Source organism: Musca autumnalis, unplaced genomic scaffold, assembly GCF_047663935.1.
Source record: "Musca autumnalis isolate F117 unplaced genomic scaffold, ASM4766393v1 scaffold_5, whole genome shotgun sequence".
NCBI lineage: Eukaryota > Metazoa > Arthropoda > Insecta > Diptera > Muscidae > Musca > Musca autumnalis.
The window spans coordinates 5861512-5884860 of NW_027412088.1; the positions used below are offsets into that span (position 1 = coordinate 5861512).

Genomic DNA, 23349 nt, shown 5'->3' on the forward strand with positions numbered 1-23349 from the left:
GAGGAAAATATGAAGATTTCCATTGCAGATTGAAGGCTGATTGAATGCTTTGCTACACACTTATCAAGCACACACGTACGTAAGGGGTTCATCGGCTTGGCAATCAAATTTGATAGTCTATGCCATGCTTAAACATAGACCTGCGGAACATTTCGATAAAATAGAAATGATAGTCCCACATTCAAAGTATATATAGGCTCTGTTCCAGAACCTGCAAGAAGCTACTATTTTTTACTACGATAACATTTTTTAGTTTATGTTATCGGAAAAAAGAGTAAAAATTAGTAGATTATTGCAGTTCTGGAACATACCAATAGTAGATTGTAAACAATATCCCCATACTTGGGAGGGTGGAGCACTGGTTTAAATAAATTAGTGGAGATGCTGTGCATACCTCAGACGAATATTTGCGATAACTCCTTTTTGACTTTTTGTACAGGTTAAATTTTGGATATTTTAGAAAATTTTACCGCAAGTTGGCTTTGTATTGGTCATTAACATCATTTGATCGTGGTAAAAAAACTCTAAGATGGCAAATACTTCACTTTGGTTAGTCAATTGTCATTCCCAATTGAAATGAAAACAATTAAAAAAGTATCGGTAGGCTTTGCCAACTGAGCTATATCCTTTAGTCCTGAAGCCTTTAAAGTATATTGAGTTTAAATCGAGGATTTTCTGTTAATTCCGTAATTTTTATAGACATAGTCCGCAGACGAACATTCATGACCTATTCACCATTATATTTTCTGAAAATTGAGCACTGATTCATATGAGGCAGTCCTTCGGCTCAAATACCGACTAGACAGTTGACATCTTCTTTGTCTTAAAAATATTTATTTAGAGGATTTTCAAGAATTCCCCAATAAATAAAGTGTGCTGTTGTAATCTGAAAATTTATCCACAAACAGGTACCAATCTGCACTTTGTGAAGGAGGTAGCGGAAGGTGTGAACTAAATAATTCATTGGGTCGTCTACTGCATCTTGATATACATATCTTTGTTAAATATATTACTTACTTAGATGGCTTTTATATTAAACAGAACGTCTTTTTCCATAAGCCGAACTAATAATAAATTTCCAAACGTACTGATCTGCTGCCTTACTTCTCCAATCTTTGATGCCATCGGAGTTTTGGCCTTCCCTTGGGGTGCATACCATCGATTTGGCTCGTATTCATATACCTTTCTGGCGGGGGCATTTTTATCCATCCTGCTGGCATGACCCAACCAATGCTATCGTTGTAGCTCGATACGTTTTACCATATCGATGTCGGTCGGCTAGTACAGCTCGTGGTTTATACGACGTCAGTATTCACCGTCAACGCTTATTGGTCCATAAATCTTTCGAGAATTTTTTCTCAAACACACCAAGTTCTGCCTCATGTGTTTTGGCAAGTACCCATTCTTCAGATCCATAATAAGTACGGGTAGTAGAGTGTGTGTAAGTCTCGTAGTGTGTAAGTTTGGTCTGACGAGAGGTGGTTTTGCTTTTGAACTGTTTACTTAGAACAAAATAGCATCTGTTGGCCAATATTATTATACCCTCAGCATTTATCTCAGTAATGCTGGCGACATTTCCTGAGTATTTAAGCCATGAAAAACTTCTCTACAAGTGGTGTCGTAAGACACCCCGTTCGGACTCGGCAATAAAAAGTAGGTCCCATATCATTGAGCCAATATGAATCGGCGTGCACTCATTGATATGAGAGAAGTCTCCCTTGTCCCATCTGGGATGTTTGTGGAACAATTATTATTATTTATGGTAACGTGGGTATATACACTTTCATACGGACAAAATGTGCCTCATCGAAATAATGGTTTTAGACCCCAAGTATGTTTGGACAAAATGTGTTTCAGACAATTTGGAGTTGATTTAGCCATGTCCGTCCGTCTGTCTGTCGAACGGATCAACCGATTCGGTCCAAAATTTGGCTTTCCTAACTTTTTTTCCATACTTAGTTTAAGTTCGAAGATGGGTTATATCGGTTCACTCCTTCCGGTACCTCCCCCACAAAAGTTCGGAAATGTTCGGAAAATTTGTGCGTACGATAACTCTTGAAGGAAGTAACAGATTTGGTCCATACTTTGCACATTGTGAAATTTCTACCAGACTTAGATGAGGTTCCAATATGGATTCAATCGGTCCACTCTTTCGGGTGCCTCCCACACAAAATTTCGGAAAATTTCAGTTTTGGACCTGCTCTCGAATCGTTTTGGTTTTTCTTGTAGCAACTGGTATTCACTACCCCATACTTCCTGGGAAAATAGCCTGAAAGATACAAAAAACCTCTACGCCACCGTGTGTAGTGGTTGGAGCGCAAGATAACTCTCGAACGGATCTGCCGATTCGGTCCAAAATGGTACGCGCGATTTTTCATAGACTTAGCAACCGATTTGGTCCATACTTTGGATATCTAAATATTGTCGAAACTTAGTTTATGTTAAAAATTGGGCCCTATTTGTCCAATCCTTGTGGTACCACCCACACAAACGTTTAACATCCTTTGGACATTTTTACCGAAGGTTTTCCTAGTGGCCCTGTTTACAGCGATATTATGTTTTTCGTAGGCTAGTGTGATAAAAAGCCTAATCTGTCGTTATCCCCGCAAACTTTTGAGCATTAATCCTATCTATACTTTTATCGGTTCATACGCCCAACATTTTGAAAACCCCCTTGAATACATAAGTTTTTTTTTGGAAAAAAGTATTTCAATCCACACAGGCTGAGGGTATATCTCTGTCGGCAAAGCCGACTGATACTTTTTTACTTGTTCTTCTCTTGATTTCATAACTGATGTTATTGGTTTTATTTATAGAGGTGCCGAGGTCAACAAAGTCATTTACTACCTCAAAATTTTAATTCTCAACATCCACAGTTGGTCCAAGTCTATTGGACATCTTGCGTGTTGATACCATAAACTTCATTTTATCGCCATTGACTGCCAGACCCATTTTGGTAGACAATTTTTCAATTTTAGCAAATGAGGCTGTTACAGATCGAGTTGATCGACTTATTATGTCAATATCATCTGCGTAGGCCAGTAAGATTATATATTTATTGAATATAGTGCTATTTATATCTCTATCCGTATATACATACATACATTCGCTTCTCGTATACCTCTTCCAGTGGAATGTTAAATATGTCACACGATACACTGTCACCTGGTCTGAAACCTCGTTTTGTTTCAAAGGTCCGAAAGGTTCTTTCCTATTTTAACAGCAGATCTTGTGTTGGCCAATGTCATCCTGTATAATCGTATAAGTTTTGCAGGGATGCCAGACAATGCTCAAAATCTCCTAAAATTCCGCACTTTTTGGGGGTTGTGTCAAAATGTTCCAAATCAAATTTCATTATGAGTCATTATGAATCTCTGAAAATGTGAATAAAAACGGTAGAATATGGTCCTAAATCATATATAAAATGCGAAAGCTTCTGGAAATGATAAATATAATAGCTACAAATTTATTTTGTTCAGAGACTCATAATGAAATTTGATTTGGAACATTTCTTCTTTTGACACAACCCCCAAAAAGTGCGGTATTTTAGGAGATTTTGACTCAGTAGGGAATACATTTTAATTAAGAGTCTAAAAGTGTAACATATAATTTCTACCTATAATATCTAATTATACCCTCAGCATTTATGCTAACGAGGGTATATACACTTTCATACGGGCAAAATGTGCCTCATCGAAATAATGGTTTTAGACCCCAAGTATGTTTGGACGAGAAGTGTTTTAGACAATTTGGAGTCGATTGAGCAATGTCCGTCCGTCTGTTTGTCCGTCTGGCTGGAGCGCACGATAACTCTCAAACGGATGAACCGATCCGGTTCAAATTTTGGCTTTCGTAATATTTTGCCCAAACTTAATTTAAGTTCGAAGATGAGATATATGGGTCCACTCCTTCCGGTACCTCCCCCACAAAAGTTCGAAAATGTTCGGAAAAATTGTGCGCACGATAACTCTTGAAGAAAGTAATCGATTTGGTCCATACTTTGCCCATCGTGGAGCGTGTACCAGACTTAGATCAGGTTTTAATATGGATTCAATCGGTCCACTCCGTCGGGTACATCCCACACAAAAATTTGGAAAAGTTCAGTTTAGGACCATCTCTCGAATCGCTTTGATTTTTGCTTTAGCAACTTGTATTCACTGCCCTCCATACGACGGTATAAGTTTTATCAGGGGCAAGTCCATACTTCCTGAGAAAATAGCCTGAAAGTTGCAAAAAACCCCAAAGTCCAAAGTTTGGTCTTAGTAATATTTTGTCCAAACATAGTTTAAGTTCGAAGATAAGCCATATCGGTCCACTCCTTCAGGTACCTCCCCCACAAAAGTTCAAAAATGTTCGGAAAAATTGTGCGTACAATAACTCTTGAAGAGAGTGGCCGATTTGGACCATACTTTACACATCCTAATATATCTACCAGATATAGATCAGGCTCAAATATGGACTATATTTGTACACTCCATCCGGTACCTCCCACACAAAATTTCGGATACATGTTCACTTTAAGACCTGCTTTCGAATCGCTTTGATTTTTGTTGAAGCAACTTGCATTCGCTGCCTCAATTGCGATGGTAAAAGTTGTTTCAGGGGCAAGTCCATACTTCTTGAGCAAACATACCTGAAGTTGTAAAAAACCCCTATGGTACCATATGTAGTGGCTGGAGATCCATTCTTTTTAGTATCTCCTCCGCAAAACTTTTGATCTCTAATCCTAATCAACATTTTTGTCAGTTCAAACGCCCAAAATTTTTAAAACTCCCTAAATACATGCGTTTTTTGGAAAAAAAATTGTTTCAATATACACAGGCTGAGGGTATATCTCTGTCGGCAAAGCCGACTGATACTTTTTTACTTGTTTTGTAACGTCATTTTCTTAACAAAGTATTTTACGCAGATATCTAGTTTGTTCTAGGACTTACAATGAAATTTTGAGTAGATTATTTCTTCTTTTAACACCTTTCGTCTAGAACTAAATTTCATGTTACTTTCATGCCTCAACTCGAAAAAAGAACAAAACAAATTTATTCAAAAAATATTTGGGTGTTTTGTTGGCAAACTTGATGTATATATTTTCTTGATATATATCGCACATACGTTTTTCATTTATTCTGCGACTTATACTGAAATTTGATGGAGATTATTTTTGTCTTTGACGTCTTCTATCTAGAATGAAGTTTTGTGGGACAAAACTTAATAAACTCAGATAAAGTACAACATTAACCCTAAAACGTGATTTTACTTTTGGCAGATTCCTGGCGTTTAGGTACGATTTAGAGTTTTACTGTATTCGGGGACTTATAATAAAATTTTATGACAAATAATTTTGTAGAATATTTTGATCTGGTACGATCACATTTTAAAGGAGTTTTTAAACGATTTTGAAAAAAGTTACCAAAAAAGACCGCTTTAGTGACTCGCATGAGGGTTAATTTGCTTCATAAAAAGATACCCCGTATTTTTGTCAGTAATATTGCCAAAGACACTTTATACCTAAAATGAAAGGATTCCGAGGAATCTGATGTCGAATATTTCAAAACCTGTAGAAATGGGCGGAACTTGCCACGCCTATTTAGGTAACTTCCCGACGTAAACTTTCAAAACGCCGACAAGGGCGTAGCCAGGATCCAATTTAGGGGGGGCAACTTATTTTTTTTTTGTGATGAGTATAGTTATTACATACAACATTTTAAAACCTTTATTTAGGTACTTACCTAATGAGAAACAAGTAAAAACTTACACCATGAAATATTCTGAACAAATATGGAATAATTAGTTTTCTTTCCTTTACGGAAGTAACATTGCCCACAATTTTAGGTGAATTTTCTGCGTAAACCAATTACCTATCACCTAACCAAATCCGGTCAGCTAAAATTTTGTACAATACTTGAAATTGTGCGGTATCGTTGTTTAAGGGCTATACCAAAACGGGGACCTATGTCTATAACTATTGTCGGAGAAGTCTTTTCGTCACTACGAACCCTTAATGCTAAATTGCACCCAATTTAAACAGAAAATTTAAATAAAAAGTAAGAAAGTCAGTCAGCTGTGCTGACGGAGGGTATATCTCCTCTATACCCTATAGCCTCTGAAAAAGAAGCAAAATCAATAATTATTCCATATTCAAAATATATTGATCACGAGTTTGTTTCAAAATATGTGGAATCTGCACCGTTGAGCTATACTAAATCATTGACATATAGTCTAAACATTGTTCTGATTCACAGAGAACTCGAAATATTAAATTAAGTTGAACTAAATATATTGAGAATTATTTTGTATACTACCTAATTTAGAATGTCTCTGCAGGGTTTTTTCGGTGCTTTTGGGCCATTATCTCAAAAAGTATGGACTTAATCCGGAAAAAATTTTACCATTGTAAAAGGGACCGTGAAAACAACCTTCTACACTTTTCCCAAATTTTGAAGAAGGACGGGATTGATTTGTCCGTTTTCCAACTTGATACTTGACTGGATGAAATAATACGGCAAGTTTTGGACCAAATCGATTGCTCCTTTCGAGAGTTATCGTTCACACCATTTTGAAGAATATATTGCAAAACAAGCGAAATATACAGCTAATGACATTGGAAGCACATCCTCTTGTTGTTCGAGCATAGTAATTTCTGAACAGATCACGGTGGGCCTTAACTAACTTTAAATGAAAGGTACTTACACCTGGGGAGTTTTTGCGGATTTTGAAACTACAATGTTCATAGATGAGAAAAATAAAAAATTTTAGGTTTATCTGAGGTATTCAGGAGTTTGTTTGGATGCGGCAAATCCTATCGAAATGGGGCTAAAGCATATTTTATAGAGGACTTTCACTGCTACAACATTTTCTTTAGTGCCATTTCGATAGGACTTGCTGCTTCCAAGCAAAATCCAGAAAACCTAAGATAAACTTAAAATTGTGAACTTTGACCGCGATTTATTTAAAGCGATTTTTTCTTGTTTTTGGATTTTTTTTCATCTATGAACATTGCTGTTTTAGAATCCGCAAAAACTTCCCAGGTGTAAGCGGTTTTCATTCAAAGTTAATTAAGAGGCACCGTACTTGACATTATTTTATATGGAGGCGATACAAGCAGTGCATTGTCCAACTTTGGCTTCGATTTATTTGAAAATCCCTTTGGCGTTTTTTTTTGTTTTTTTTTCTCGTCATGAACATTGTAGTTTCAAAATCCGCAAAAACTTCTCATGTGTAAGTACATTTCATTTAAAATTAGTTATAGCGCTCCGTGAGATGATTTCAGTTATTTTCAAGATATTATCTACATCTATATTTGCTTTAATTTTGAATTTAGACTTAAGGTATTTGGAAGTTATTACCTACATTTACGGCGTAAATTTGTTTAAATTTGGCATTATAAGTTGAAGGTGGCCCTTTCAAAATTGCGAACATAGGTCCACGTTTTGATATGGCATTCTTATACCCCCAGCCTTTAGGCTAACGAGGTTGTATACACTTTCATGCGATCAAAATGTGCCTTATCGACATAATTATTTTAGACCCCAATTAAGTTTGGACGAAATCTATTTTCGACAATTTGGAGTCGTTTTAGCCATGTACTTCCGTCTGGCTGGGCGCACAACAACGAACGGGTCAACCGATTCGTTCAAAAATTTGCTGCCATAGCTGGCTACGCCCATGAACGCCGATACACGTGTCTTCTTTTTTTGGTCCTATTTAATAACCTGTGCGGGGTTTCTTGTAGTTTTAAAAAAAGTTCGATTTTGTTGTACAGTGTTATTTGCCTCGGAAGTTTGAAAAAAAAACGTCTCGCTACTATAAATTGACTTTGGGCGATCTGTACTACATGCATACGACATTTAGACGTGAAAACTCAACAAATTGTTATCCGTAGTATTTCTAATGTTCCACAGGAATCAACGGCTCTTAACACTGTTCTCCAAACGAACCAAAGATTAGTTAAGAATACACTGTGCAACATTTTTAAGGTGATCTTGTGAAAACAATTCAAACTGAAGATTTTTTGAAAGTACAGTTCCAAACGACAAGAAACCCTAATTGGGTGTAGTTGTGTCAGATCCAGCTCGGATTTTATGGCCACATCTAAACATTGTTAAATATTGAGTTTTTAAAGAAATTCGGGGCTATATCTCTGACACCAATGCGAACCTTCTTCTGACCTCTGAAGCAAATTTGTAGATAAGGACAAGATTAAAATATTTGGAGAAAATTTCAAAATATATGCAAAAATTTCACAATTTTTATACATTTTGCACCGTATCTCCAACGCCTTTATTTTTTTCTGAATATTTTCTTTTGGGGAAATATTCCCTGGAATGTAATACACAACTCTTCAGAACATGTCATTGTTGTAAAATGCCTCAATGCCGTTGTTTTCAGTACATTTTTCAACGACGATTTAATAAAAATTTCAATAATGTAGTGAAATCCGAAATGCGAGAATAAACTGTTGGTGTGAACTGTGTTTGAAATACGTGTTGTAAAAGATATGATGCAAAATACCGCTGAAACAACATGAAGTAAGCATTTTAGAGTTTGAGAATATTCTAAAGAATTGTTTTGATTTTTCAAAATAGTCTGGCTTAATCCCTTTTGTTGTTTTAATATTTAAAACAACAAGTTTATTAGAATTGTTGAGAAAATTATTTGGAAGATTTTTGCAAAAGGTTACTTGGTTCAACTCCCAATAGTTTAGACGATACTGACCAGAATTTCAGCAATTATGTAAAATTTTCTATATTTTACAGATTTTGATGCCCTAGATGGAGTTTTTCTTATGTGGTTTTTTTAAAAGGTAAGTTCTACTAGTTTAGGGCTACAATATTGCTAAAGACAGCAAGGCCAAATTCCTATTCGTTTCTGAGATAAAGGCCTGATAAATGCAAAAAAATGTGTAAATTTAGCCCGGTTTAGATGAGGCCATAAAATCCGTACTGGATCTGATAGGATAAAACCCTACTAGGGCTTTTGTAGTCTAAATATGTACTTTCAAAAAATGCATACTAGAAGTTGTTTGCATTTTCAGTGTTGCATAGTGTTATTTGAAGTCCTACACTGCTTTTTTAAACTTGGTACTTGAGTTGTTTTTCGAATCATAGTTATTTGAAATGCACAATATGACATTCAATTTGTTCTAAGCTACAGTTTCCTACTGTCTACTAATCTGGTGTAAGAATCTTCGTAGAAAAGAACAATGTAGATAACATCATAAAGATAAATTGATTTAGCCCATAATACTCACCCCATTTCGTCCGCTTATGTTGTTATTTTTATGTTAATCTATGTTAAATTTTGAAACATATTTTCATTCTTCATTTATTTTACGGCACATTACTTGTTGTTGCTTTTATGTACTTTACATTATCATTGTTTCATAAACACACAAATTCATATTTACGTTTACGGCACATTGAATTAACCGGAAGTTGCCCATAGACAAAGGCGCCACATGGAAATCGTTTGCTGTCATTGGTATTTAATGTTGACATTACTTTCATTATCCTTCATTGTGTTGTGCCAACACTCAAGCAGGGAAAACATTGTAAAACACATACACACACACGCTCACACTCATGCATGGCGCTAAACACATGGCACACTCACTCGGTGTAGCACACGTTTTCTAAGATTCCATAATGAATTCACTTTTGGGTTCTTAATCGTTCAAAGTGCCTGAAACAACTGAAAATGTTTTAACTTATTTTTTAACGCGGTGTTGGCTTACATTCAAAACAAAAAATAAGGAAAGTAAAAATAAACAGTAAACTCACACACACAGACACATACAATGGCATGGCCTTTAATGTCAGTAGTAAAGGTATTTTTAATGTGGCGGCTGGTTTTTTAATGGACATTTTTACGCTACAAGAAATGTAAGGAACTCCCATCAGCGTCTTTGGCTGTTTTGTTGGCACTATTTTCCCATTACTTTTTATTTCATTGGCCAGGTGGTGGTAGTGCCCTTTAAAAGCTCAGTGTGTTTGCGCTTAAAGTTCAAATATTTCGGAAGAACGTTGTTGTTGTTGTTGTTTTTGTGTCGTTACAAGTGTGACTTGAGTAGCCATAAATTTGGGAATATTTCTTGAAGAGTTAAAGGTAAGACAGGGTTTAAAATCGGCGAAAGCATGTTTTTGTTCACATGTTGTACATGAAAAGAGAGAGAGGCAGGGAATGCCAAGGATAAACAGAATTAGCAAAGTGTTGGTTTTTTGCAAAAAAAAAAAAAACTGTAACATGCCACTGAGCAATTTGTACATCCGACAATGAGAACTTCTTATTTTTAGATAAATCGAGTTTTTTCTTGAATTTTTATGGCCAATGAATTGGTGTTGTGCAATGCCAGGTATTTTTTGGTATTTAAATAACGATAAAAAGTTGGAAAATAGTTGCAATTTCCTGATAAGCTTTTGAATAATTTGTTTTTTATTAACTGGAGTTGCAGGAAATTTAGATTGTGAAAAGTGTAAGCGTAGGGTATTCATTGAATTTGGCATACACTTTTCCAGTTTGACCTTGTAATAATAAGTTATCTAATTTGAATGGATTGAATTCTCGGTACTCGGTACGGTACAAGTATGGTTATGTTGGAGTCCATGGAAGACGAAAATACCTTTAGATGCTTTGAATTACTTATTCTTTTGATTTTATAATGTAAAATGGGTGCCACCGTTGTGCAAAGGTATGCACACTAGAGTTGTGCCAAAGGAACTATATGGAACTATCTAGTTCACTTCGCAGTTGAAATGGCCCACATTTTTTCTTTGAACAATTTCATGATGTTACTCATACGTTTTGGAACTATTACAAGGAACTAGGAACTAGATTACCCAACTCTAATGCCCACCCGCTTTGAACGCTGATGGTCGTGGGTTCGATTCCCCGGCCAGTCAACATCAACAAATTTCAGCTTCATACCATTGTCAGATGTTTCACTGTGGAGACTGAATTTTCCGACTGTTGGGCCAAAGATATTTTCCTTTCCAATTTTGGCATTAAAATCGCCTAGAATAATTTTAATGGCAAGGGCAGGACAACGGTCATATGTTTCTTCTAAGCGCTCATGAAATATATCTTTGGTCAGTTCGTCCTTGTCTTCAGTGGGAGCATGAGCGCTAATATAGCTGATGTTGAAGAGTTTTGCTTTTATTCGAATTGTAGCAAGTCTTTCATTCACTGGTGTGAAGCTGGAGACCAGATGCTTTAACCTCCGACCAACTACAAATCCATATAATATAATACTGTCGTCACCTTTAGGTGTTGTTGTGACGCGTTTCCCATTCCATCGTATTTCCTGTATGGCAATAATGTCGGCCTTGTACTTTTCAAGTACATCTGCCAATGCGTAAACTGCACCTTCTCTATAAGGAGTGCGAACATTAGCAGATCATGGTCCTTAAAACGTTTGCGGGGGTCGTCAACTTTTGAGGGTTTTGTTTTTCTTTTCTTGTGTTTTTTCATAGTAGGCTGCTTTTTCTGGGGAGGGTTACTAACCCTGAGCCCAAACCCAAATGTTGACAACATTACCGGGGGTGTTAAACACCGTTGAAAATTTGATGTTGCCTAGCCGGGGAATCGAACCCACGACCTTCTGCGTGCAAGGCGGGTGTGCATACTATTAAATCACGGTGGCACCCTTTGCGATCATATAAAGTATATATATATTCTTAATCAAGGTAAACTTCTGAGGGGATCTATGCAGGTACGTCTGTTAGAATCACTCTAGCATCTTCAGAAGGAGGTAGGATACTGACATTTTCGGAAGACGCGTCTTTTGTTTACAGGCAGGTCAATTTCGATGATAGGCTATATCCGTCCATGTTTTGGTATAGCCCCCATATAACGGTACCGTATATGGGATATGAGGTATTTTTACATTTTTAGTTCCATTTTTAGACCGAATATAATTTGACGTTATTTGTTCCTAGTAACCAAAGAACTTATATACCAAAAATTATGGTTATAGGTCCATGTTTTGGTGTAGTCCCCATATAATGGTATCTCCCGATTTTCGGCCGTTTTAAGTTTTTAGCTACAATTTTTAACTGAACTAGGTATAATTTAACATTTGAGGTTCTTTGTGGTCGCGAAACTTTTCCAAGGTCCATGTTTTGATATATCCCCCATATAATGGTACTTACCGATTTTCGGTATTTTGATGAATTTAGCTAGAATTTTAACCGAACTACCTGTAATTTGACATTTGAGGTTCTTAGCGGTCACGAAACTTCTCCATCAAAAACACAGGTTCATGTTTTGGTATAGCCCCCATATAACGATACGTCCCGATTTTCGGTATTTTGAGCATTTTAGCTACAATTTTTAACCAAACTAGCTGTACTGTGATATTTGAGGTTCTCAGTGGTCGTCAACACAGGTCCAAGTTTTCATATAGCCCTCATATAACGGTACCTCCCGATTTTCGTATTTTGTGAATTTTACCTAAAATTTTTAACCGAAACTTAACCCAAACTTTTTCACCAAAAATCGTCAACATAGGTCTGTATTTTGGTAAAGCCCTAGTATGTATAACGGTACCTCCCGATTTGCGGTATTTTGAGTATTTTAGCTACAATTTTTATTTTTGTCTCACCTTCCCATACAAGTGGGACCACTGTGCATTGTTTGACGGAACTATCCTTAATTCGACATTTGAGGTTCCCTATAGTTGTAAAACTTGTCAAGATTGTCAAGATAAGTCCACACTATGGTATATCCAAATATAAAGGGGTACACATTTGTTAGATTAGTTTAGATGAGATAATTTAACAGAGAAGAATGCGGCTAATGTGCAATCAGTAGGAACGCATAACACAGTAGAGAGGTATAACATCTTTTAGATATAAGCAAGATAATCCTACGTCAGGTTTTAAGTTAGAATGGCAAAGGACCTCTCCTTCATTGTGATTTTTTCAATATAATATCCGACGACAGTGGCATCATGGGTCGATGAGTAGAAGAAGTAGCTGATACTTTCTAAAAATCCAAAAGTAATCTACTAAGACCAAATTGATGGCATGGATGTTCAATACCTTCACAGAACTCAAAAGTTGGTATATATCCGGTACCACCATAAAGTCTCCCCTTTTTTCTGGGATATTTATTTTTTTGTCCTCGCCGTAGTGCAAGCATTTAGGTTTATTGTATACTTTATATTTACTTCCTCTTTTTCCTGTAATCTAATTCTCCAACTAATTTTGTGAGTTAACGATAAAAGGTAAATTTAAAATGCTTATAATTTCGGTAATTAACGATATTATTCGATAAGTAAGTGACCAATAAAAAGTAGTCGCAAAGTTCTACCGATAGGAATAGTGTTGTCAACTGTTACATGAACTTTTCATTCATAATTTTGAGTTTTAATGTTACCGCCTTTGTCATTAACTCAAACAATGAGTTATAGAATCACACTACTGATCTAATAATAAAAACTAAAGAGCAGTATTAATTCGTCACTTTTGCATGTCAATTTTATGACCTCAAGATAGCTGACTTAATTTTTTCACTTCATCTAAATGTAACACTTAACAAGAATCCAATAAATTTTGTTTTTATTAACAGCATCTGATTACCACATACAAAGTGATGTGTGCGTGTAACCGAATAATATTTTACTGAATAAATATTTATTTAGTAAAAACGAAGAAAATCACACAGTTCGATAACCTCATTCACACAGCTAACCCTGAAATTAGTTCTCTTTAAAAATGAATTCACGTAGCATGAAGGGAGCAGCATTTCCTGTAAATTGTCCCATTAGCGAAGACTTTTACTTTCAAAACTTCTATTTCTGTTTATTTTTTGTACATTCCGAGGACGATAACATGCAAATGAAAGTGTGCTCTCGTTTGGCTTGCATGCTTAATTTAATTTAAGCTACTAGAACTGACCTCAGTTGATTTTTGGAATTCGTTTCGTTTCATGTGATGTGTGCATACATGGCAGATTGAAGAAAAATGAACTTCCGTTGTAAAAGGGTCATGGCTGCACACAAAACGGATTAATTAAATTATCTTTCAAAAAGGTTATGAACATGACATATGTGCATAGGTAAATACCCAGCAAAATAAGTTGGAAGTAGTGCAATGCAGATCAATTATTTCACTGCATGTTTTGATGCAGTTCAAAGGGAGTCGTGAAAAAGGCACTCCATTTCAAAGTGCATCAAAATACAAACTAAAGTTCGGTACATTTTTTTGGTAACTCACGAGAAGAAAATTCGCCAATGAAGTACATGTCGAAATATCAACTGCTAATGTGAAGACAATATAAGAATCCCTTTAGCAGATGAAGTGCGAAACATTTCAGCTTGGATCAAACGGAGAGAGGTGGAAAAAATCCCTGTCGCGATTGAATTTAATGAAGAATTTTCATAATATTTGTTAGTGTAAAAATTTTTTTTATATTTTTCTTTTACACAAATATTAAATTTCAAAACGTCAAAAGTACTAATTTTTAACGCAGGTAAAAAACAAACATGTATTATTTTTATTTCCGCATTTGCATTTTCGAGGAACAGTATATGAGTGTGCAACTGAAATATTTTGACGAAGTTTAAACAACACAAAGCAAATGACGATATGGAAGTCAGCCGATTGGTTAAAATGCGGTTGTAATGGAGTGCATCTTTCGGTGGTCACATTCTTGTAAAAATCATGAGTGAAAATGCAAATTGTGTAAAGTCTTCGGACCGCTGACGGTGAATATCGACTATACAACGACATCCGTATAGTAAAACGTATCGGGATACAACGGCCATAAGAATGGGCGATAATGCCTTCACTAATTACGGACAGGTTGGCGGTACACGCAGTACTGAAAGGCCAAGTTTTCGATGGTGTTAACAATTCGACACCTCCAAATAATAGTATGCTAAGTCTAAAAAGTGAGTTTTGCAGGAGAAGCTCTCAAAGTGTGGACATTTTTTTGAACTTCAGTACTATGCTAAGTCAATATTTGTTTATAACTTCTGTTCGGATTGACGGATCATTACCAAAATTTGACAGAATTTAAGTTAAAGGACGTTCGACACCTCCAAATAATAGTATGCTAATTCTGAACAGTGAGTTTTGCAGGACAAGTTCTAAAAGTTTGGAAATTTCTTTGACCTTCAGTACTATGCTAAGTAAATATTTGTTTATAACTTCCGTTCGGATTGTCCGATTATTACCAAAATTTGACAGAATTTAAGTTAAAGGACCTTAAATATAAAAATGCAAAGAACTTGAAAACATGCTAAGTCGACTTAGCATACTATTGTTTGGAGGCGTCGAATTGTAAGACGAAATCAAAAAACACGATATTTCTTATTGGGAAGGAAAACAACAAATAGAATGGAATCTTTTTATAGTTCGGTTTATAGGGAAAATATTCTGAATGGACCACCTATACAAGTAAGTATGTAAGATTATCCGAAAAGCATTACACAAAAAATCTACAAATCATTTCCAGAAGGAGAGAACCAATATAGAACATTTTCATACTTAATACAATTTTTAATATGTAAAGGTAAAGTTTTGTCAAAGCAGGACCCAATAGGCAGACATGAGACAGGACACAGCTAAATGGACACAAAATTGTCTGATATAAATATGGTTTAATGCACTCATAGGTAAGTTATAAAAATGGGTCATTTAAAAAAAAATACATGGCAAAATTACTTACTTTACTCCTTAATAAGTAATTAGTACGGTGGCACAGAGCGTGATTGTCCGAATACAAATCCGAGAGTTGTGTTCAAGGCTCACGTGAGTTTTTTTTTTTAAACTAAAGAAGAGTTGGTGGTGTACATGTAAGCATTTAGACAACCCTTGAAGTTCATATGCGTGACGCAGTGTGTTCGGCTACAAATCAAAAGTTCGCATGATCAAATCCAGCAGAGAGCAAAATAAATTAAAAATATGAAGTGTGTGGAAATTGAAAACAAATTCCACCTCAACTGTTCTAAAAGTATAACATACGTTTTTTAGTTTATTTTTCAACTTCTAGTGGCCATAGAATAACTAGTTATTCTAGTGGTTAAAAAATAACTAGTTATTTAGTGCGGTATACTTTTATTAAAATAATGGAGTAGGCTGTTTTGTAAGTAGTTACGACTAGCAAAAAGCACTATAAAAATCGATTATTTGGTAATGTTTTTTGCTTTTTGGCACATGTCTATGGTCAAATAATCCATACAAAACTGAAAGTTTTTCTCAAAAACTCTTCTGGGCATACAAAAATCTGTTTTCAGCTCTGAAACTGCTTCAAATAAATGCTCAAAAAATCCCAAAAAACAGAAACACAATTCATTGCATTGATTACAAGTTCGTTTTTGTTTCTTTATTTGATACCATTTGTATTTTGTAAATTTTAATATAATTTTTCTTCTTCTTCTTATTTGTTTTATTTTAGATTTTATAATGCATATGATTTTAAAAGTAGAAAAATATATAAGTATATACACACGATACATATAAATACATACATATATAAGGTATGCTGTAAAATTTGGGAACAGAATTCATTTCAAATGCAAATATTCTTTTGAAGATCGATCGCAAACACGATTTTAAATAGAGGATGTACGACTTAGGGTGCATATGCGAGTCTGTGCGTGCACAATGAGATGATGTGAATAGAAACGAGGGACAATCTTTTCTTTGTTTGAATTTGATTAAGGCTGGTTTTCATTCGAATGGGGATATTCAATTCAATTTGGAATACCCCATTCGAAACTACTTCTAAGACAGTAAACAAATTTCGCTTTTAAAATAATATCTTTTTTTGTTGTTCAATAACACTGTGCAACATTTTTGAGCCAATCGCGTGCAAACAACTTCTGTCCAGAATTTTATGAAAGTAGGGGACCAATAGGCCAAAACCATATTTGGGTTTTGTTTTCTTAGATCGAGTTCGGTTTTTATGGCCTCATCTAAACATGGTTAAAGATCGAATTTTTAAAACAAATCGGGGCTGTACCTCTGAAACCAATATGAATCTTGTTTTGACATCTGCAGCAAACTTGTAGATAAGAGCAAGAAGAAAATATTTGGAGGAATAGTGAACTTGAAAAACTGCATTTATTGCCTCAAATTTTATAATATATCTAAAATTTCTATAATTTGGGTATATTTCGTAGCGTATCTCTTAAAATGTTAAATTTTTCTTAATGTTACCTTTTGGGAAAATATTCTCTGGAATGTAATACGCAACTCTTCAGAACATTATAGTGTTGTAAAATGGTTCTATCGCCTTGTTTATAGCAATTTTTTTTAACAACAATTTGGTAAATGTTTCAATAATTGATTGAAATCCCCAACAAGAGAATAAACAGCCTGTATGAACATTGTTTGAAATAAGTTTTGTAAAAGGTATGTTATGAAATACCCCTTAAACAACGTGAAATAACCATTTTAGAGTTTCAGAATGTTCTGAAGAATTGATGGTCACATTATTTGGAACATTTTAAGAACGCTTACTTGTTTCAACTCGCAACAGTTTTGATGTTATTGACCAGAATTTCAGAAATTATGTAAACTTTTCTATATTTCAACGAGTTTGATGCCCTAGATGCAGCTTTTCCTAATTCAGCTGTTTGATACATAAGTTCTTCTAATTTAGTGCCACAATATTGCTGAAGACTGCAAAGCAAAATTCTTATTAGTTTCGGAGATAAAGGTCCGATCACTGGAAAAAAGGCTCATTTTAAGTCGGTTTAGATGAGGCCATAAAATCTAAACCCGATCTAAGAACACAAATCCCAAATAAGGTTTTTGTGGTCTCAATATGTACTTTCAGAAAATGCCCATTAGAAGTTGTTTGCATTTCCAGTGTTGCACAGTGTAATATCTGATTTCATTTAAATATTGTAAATTTTGTTCGTATTATTTCGTTTTTGGCACAAAAGGAAAGAAAAAATTGGTTTGATTTAAAACTATTCAATTGATATTTTAAGAAAGTAATAAATGAATTTTTATGCCGTCAATGCTCGAGGAGCAGCTAATGCCATTTCAGTTACTCATTTCTTTTGTTTTGATCAATGTTTATAAATAATATTTTGTTTTTGTTTGTTTAATACGGTGCATGTTCTACATCTGTTTAGTGTGTTCTAGTCTAAGTATGTTTTCAATATTTGATCAATATTTTTGAGTTTGTTTATTATTTTACTCTTTGTCTTTAAAGAAGAAGCTATGTTTTGTGATTCTATCATTAACAGCTTCCAGTTCTTGGTTGATTTTCTTTTAGTTTGAATTAATTAATAAATAAATTATCAGCTATTAAAAGAACAAGATCCGTTGATGGTGAGTTGCCTTCACCACCATTTCCAGCACCATTTTACAAAATATTACAGGCTGAACCGTGCATAACTTCGGTAATAAACATGGGTGTACCAGCTCCCAAACCGCCATCCGTTTTCTGATGTTCATTCTGAAAAAAATATAATGGGAATTAATAAAATACGACAAATTTAGGATTATAACTGTAAATAAGTGAATAACTTATTGAAAAGAAAGAGATTAAAAAAGAGATAAATACGGAAAATATCAAAATATGTCTTTTAAGACCACATTTATTTCATAATATTGTGAATGGTATATATCTATATAAACAAAAATCAAATGTCGTTCGTTGGTAATAGCATCAGTTGAGAACGGCTGGATCGATTTCGATAACTCTTTCTGTAAAATGTGCGTCATGACCCGACTTGGGTTTTTTGCAAAGAAATTTTGACCACGCCCACTTTAACCCCCACTTTTTCAATTTTCAGTTTTTATCATTTCTACAAAAACTACTGAACCGATTTTTCTGAAATTGCCAGGTAATGTAGAGGGATGGCCCCCGGTTAAAATATGCTAAAAATTTTGTTGAATTTCGGAAGGGGCGGGGTACTTCCCCTATACCCTATTTCTTTAAAAATGCTATATCTATATAAATAAAAATCAAATGTCGTTCGTTGGTAATGGAATAAGTTGAGAACGGCTGGACCGATTTCGATAACTCTTTCTGTAAAATGTGCGCCATGACCCGACTTGGGTTTTTTGCAAAGAAATTTTGACCAACCCCACTTTTACGCCCACTTTTTTCAAATTTCAATTTTTATATTTTCTACAAAAACTACTGAACCGATTTGCCTTAAATTGCCAGTGAATGTACAGGGATGGCCACGGTTAAAATAGGCTACAAATTTTGTTGAATTTAAAAAATTATATCTAATATATAAAGTACTATGTGTGTATGTTTGTATGTTCCGTATATGCTCAAAAACGGCTGAACCGATTTTCTTGAAAATTTCAAGGAATGTACAGGAAACACCAGTGGGGAAAAAAGGCTATATACTTTTTTTTTAATTTCGGAGAGGGCGGGGTACCTCCCCCATGCCCTATTTTTATAAAAACCCTATTTTAACACACCCACTTTTTAAATACGGTACATACCCAAAACTACTGAACCCTCCGAACCAACCCGCATTGAACTTCCACCCTCCGATCCACCCCGCTCGGAATTTCAACCCTCCGAACCACACCCTCCCATCCACCCCGCTCCGAACTTCTACATATCGAACCACTCTGCATCGAACCACCCTGCTCCGAACTTCCACCCTTCGATTCTCCGATCCTAGGTACTCATTTTTGGACCTTAAGACCCGACCACGCCCAATTTCTATCTCTGAAACTTCTGAGCCGATTTTTCAGGGAATGTACCGGGATAATCCTGGTGAAAATAGGCTACATATATTTCCCCTGGTGCTTGCTGAAAATAAACTATATATTTTGTGGAATTTCGGCGAAGCGTGGTTTGAAAATTAATTCGATAGACAATGGTGGTTGTGTCTCCGACCCGAGGGACTTATTTGTGGCTCCAAGACCCAGCCACGCCCACTTTTTTAAATGTGTTATATCTTCAAAACTTCTAAACCGATGATATACAGGGATGGTCCTTGGTGGAAAAATGATATAAATTTTGTTAAATTTCGGAGGTGCGGGTTATACCCTGCGTCCTATTTTTTAAATGCGCTACATATGTATGTAAAATGTAAAAACCATAAGACCCGACCACTCCTACTTTCTTAAATATGTTACAAATCAATGGAAATACCTGATGTTATGCATACCGAAGCTTTGGTCTTATTGGAAAGCAAGTATTTAAATTAGAAGGCAACATATCGATAGCTATAGTTTCATCAGGTATATAATATGTACATTCGAAGAAGGTGGAAGGACGACACAGTGGGCCCTTAAATTGCCACTGAACATTCATTTAAATGAAGGGCACATATGCAATATTAAATATAAGTTATCACCTGAAACGAATTTACAATGGCACATAATAATTTAAGAAGCAATTAACCTTTAGATTTCAGACAAACACTTCCAATTATACTATTCCAGCAGATGAAATAAATGCATAAAAATATAAAATATTTCGAGTCTATTTTTTGACATTTTTGTGCATTTTACTGGCAAACAATTTACTTTTGTAAACTTTCTTAATTTTTTCTTTATCATTTATCTGATCTTCACTGATTTAAATTTTCTTCCATCACATTCATCTTTATTTATACTTACATCATCATATTCACAATCAAAATAATGACTTTGACATTCCATGCACCGACAGCCGTCTGACATTTTACACGTTATGCCGCATTGTTTGGCCAAATCCTTGTAGATTTCCTTCGATGATTTATTGCTAATTATTTCCGGTGTCAGTGAACGTTCCAATTGTTGTTGATAATACTGTTGTTGTTGCTGCTGCTGCTGTTGTTGTTGCTGCTGGTGTTCGCTACCATCACAATGTAGACTCTGATGAGAGCTTGACTGTGGATTCATATCCCAATGATGTTCACTGGTACATGATTCGTCGCATTCACCTGAATTGCCATCGTTGTCGTACATTTGCTGGTGGCTTTGATAATCCTCGTCATAGTGTGAAGCTGTCGGTTGTAAAAAAAGAAATAGCAACGGAAGTATTGTCATTAATTTATGTTGAAAGTTATGTACAAATGCATTTATTCTGTTGAAAAAAAAAAAACAACTTAAACTAAGTCCATATCTACATTAGGCATTTTTTCTTGCCGCAATTGTCAGTTTGATAGAGAGAGGGGTGATACATATGGTAACCCTTTGCCTCTAAACACCCTCTCTCACCGACAAATTGACAGTTGCCGCAAGGAAAATTGCCTAATGTAGATATGGACTAAAGGAAAAAGGGAATTTTCCGCTTATGCCTTTTTCAGGGTATATCTATATCGCTCCAGTCTTCAGGTATAAAAAATGCATTTCCTTTTAATGTTGATTTATATAACTAGCTTGAGTACCACTCCGTATAGGTCAGTTCAGAAATACAAAAATCATAATCATAATATGCTTATTAAATATATGTATGCTGCCCTACAAAAATTTCGATGGAACGGGAAAGGAGTCATAGCAACATCTGAAGGCGACGTACTGTAATATAATTGCATAAAACATGACATCTCCATATTCTATATAATTAAAAACAGGCTTATTTGCAGTCCACGTTCAGGACGAAGGTAAGGGGTAGTAAATATATTTTATGATCCTTTCATTTCTTGTCGAAATTTAATTTTTGGTCCATTTAATCCATTTAAAACTTACTTAATCAGGCGGCCCTCTACAGAACACTTCACAGTTGTCCCACTTGTATGGAACTAGTGCCAAAAATAGTTCTAATCGAACTACCATTTCGAATTTTTAAACATAGCATTACAACGAGCCAAAAAGATAGAAAACGAATTTTAGTCGATGTAGGTCCACTTTCGGGATATAACGTTACCGCCCGAATTTGGTATTTTGACGATTTTAGCCACAATTTCCAACCGATTTTGATCCAAATTTAAGGAACAGACCCCCATATAAATGTACCGCCCGATTTTCGGTATTTTGACCATTTTGTCGAAATTTTCCATCTGATTTGGCTGCAATTTAGCATTTTGAGTTCTGAGTGAACATGCTACCTCCTGGCAAAAAAATGTTCAATATCGGTTCAAGTTTTTGATATTATCTTCCATTTGGTTACTTACTCCATCATCGCCTTAGTCTTTCAGTTCTGCCCTTACCGTCGCACTATAGGTAATTTGGCCTGTTTTTGAGGCAAAAATTAATATCGGTGGATATGTGGGCTTTTTATACATTGTTATTGCTTTATATGCAAAAGTAAGATAAAACAAAGAATTACAACGTAAAATTCGGATATAGCGAACATCGGTTATAAGAAACTGCGTTTATAGCGAATAAAGTTTTATGTTTCCAAAGAATTTTTCTTAATATTTGTACACATATTCAACTTCTTAAAACGACCACGACTATAACAAACAAAAGCTGTTACCCCGCGAATAGAATTTTTTACAATTTGTTACGATTTTCAGGCCCGCTTTAAAGCAGAAGCGGATAGCGAAGAATTTAAGCACTGTTTCAAATATTTAAATATATGGTATTTAAAAGTAGGCTTTAATAAAAATTTTACAGACGAATACGTCTATAACGAACGCAGGATGTAACGAACAACTTTTCTTTTTCCTACCCCCTATTCTCATTTTACCTATTTTATCCGTTCCAACCCAATAAAAGCGGTTACAATAAAAGAAAAACGGTTACAATGAACTAAAGTACTGAACCGCCAAAAGATTTTTATAAACATTGATATGTTTAAAATATTTATTCGCGAAAAGATCTGTATAAATATTATATTTTTAAAGGACCAAATAAATCAAGCAATCATGATCCCTAGTTAGAACTTATTACAACTATAATTAACAAAAATGTTGACCATAACACGTATGTACATTTTTAGAACACATGGTGAATATTTCTTTAAAGAAAATTTATTTTTAGGTCAAATCGGATGCTTTTTCGTATTTAATATCTGCATCTCTTGGGTCTTTCTAAGTTTTGACGCAGGTTAACTATATGATCAACTATGTATTTGCCGGGTCTAAAACCGTATTGCTCATTTATCATATGCACAATATCCCCGACACTATCTTATAAGCAATAGGGAGCTGATTTATGTCCCTATAATTTGAGCATACAGTATTATCTCCTTTCTTGTAGACGGGACGGAAAAAGCTCATGTTCCAATCATCGGCTACCCGTTCCTCTTGCCAGATGATGCATACTCCTTACCAGCGTGTCGCTTCTTGGACAGCCTTGCAACCGGCTTATTGCTATCTGTACCTCCCCGCTTGCAGCGAAAATTCCAATTATCGCAATTGAAGTAGTCCAGAACTAGTTCTAATCAGTACTAGTACAAATATTGACCCCTAAGTAATGCGAAGGGAACCAATTGACAACTTTTTATCCCCGAGTAAACGACAAGGCGCCAGTTGCGACTATTTACTCTTAA

At 35.2% G+C, this 23349-nt stretch overlaps 3 protein-coding genes across 5 annotated transcripts in view; 1 reads left to right on the forward strand and 2 right to left on the reverse strand.

Annotated features, from left to right (window-relative positions):
- The window catches only part of LOC141406282 (uncharacterized), a 33235-nt gene extending 23546 nt beyond the window's left edge, over positions 1-9689 (reverse strand). Inside the window, exon 1 of the mRNA XM_073991532.1 lies at positions 9248-9689. Within this exon, the coding sequence (XP_073847633.1) occupies positions 9248-9252 (5 nt within the window). The 5' untranslated portion in view covers positions 9253-9689. The remainder of the gene's footprint in view (positions 1-9247) is intronic.
- Positions 9690-9984: 295 nt separating this feature from the next.
- Positions 9985-23349, forward strand: part of LOC141405362 (uncharacterized) — a 242970-nt gene continuing 229605 nt past the window's right edge. Inside the window, exon 1 of the mRNA XM_073989627.1 lies at positions 9985-10101. The gene's annotated coding sequence lies outside the window, so the exon portion shown is untranslated. The remainder of the gene's footprint in view (positions 10102-23349) is intronic.
- Positions 16293-23349, reverse strand: part of LOC141405361 (uncharacterized) — a 35525-nt gene continuing 28468 nt past the window's right edge. For all 3 annotated transcript variants that reach the window (XM_073989607.1, XM_073989608.1, XM_073989609.1), the window contains 2 exons: positions 20550-20917; positions 16293-18411 (listed from right to left, as the gene is read on the reverse strand). In XM_073989607.1, the coding sequence (XP_073845708.1) occupies positions 18319-18411; positions 20550-20917 (461 nt within the window). In that variant the 3' untranslated portion in view covers positions 16293-18318. The remainder of the gene's footprint in view (positions 18412-20549; positions 20918-23349) is intronic.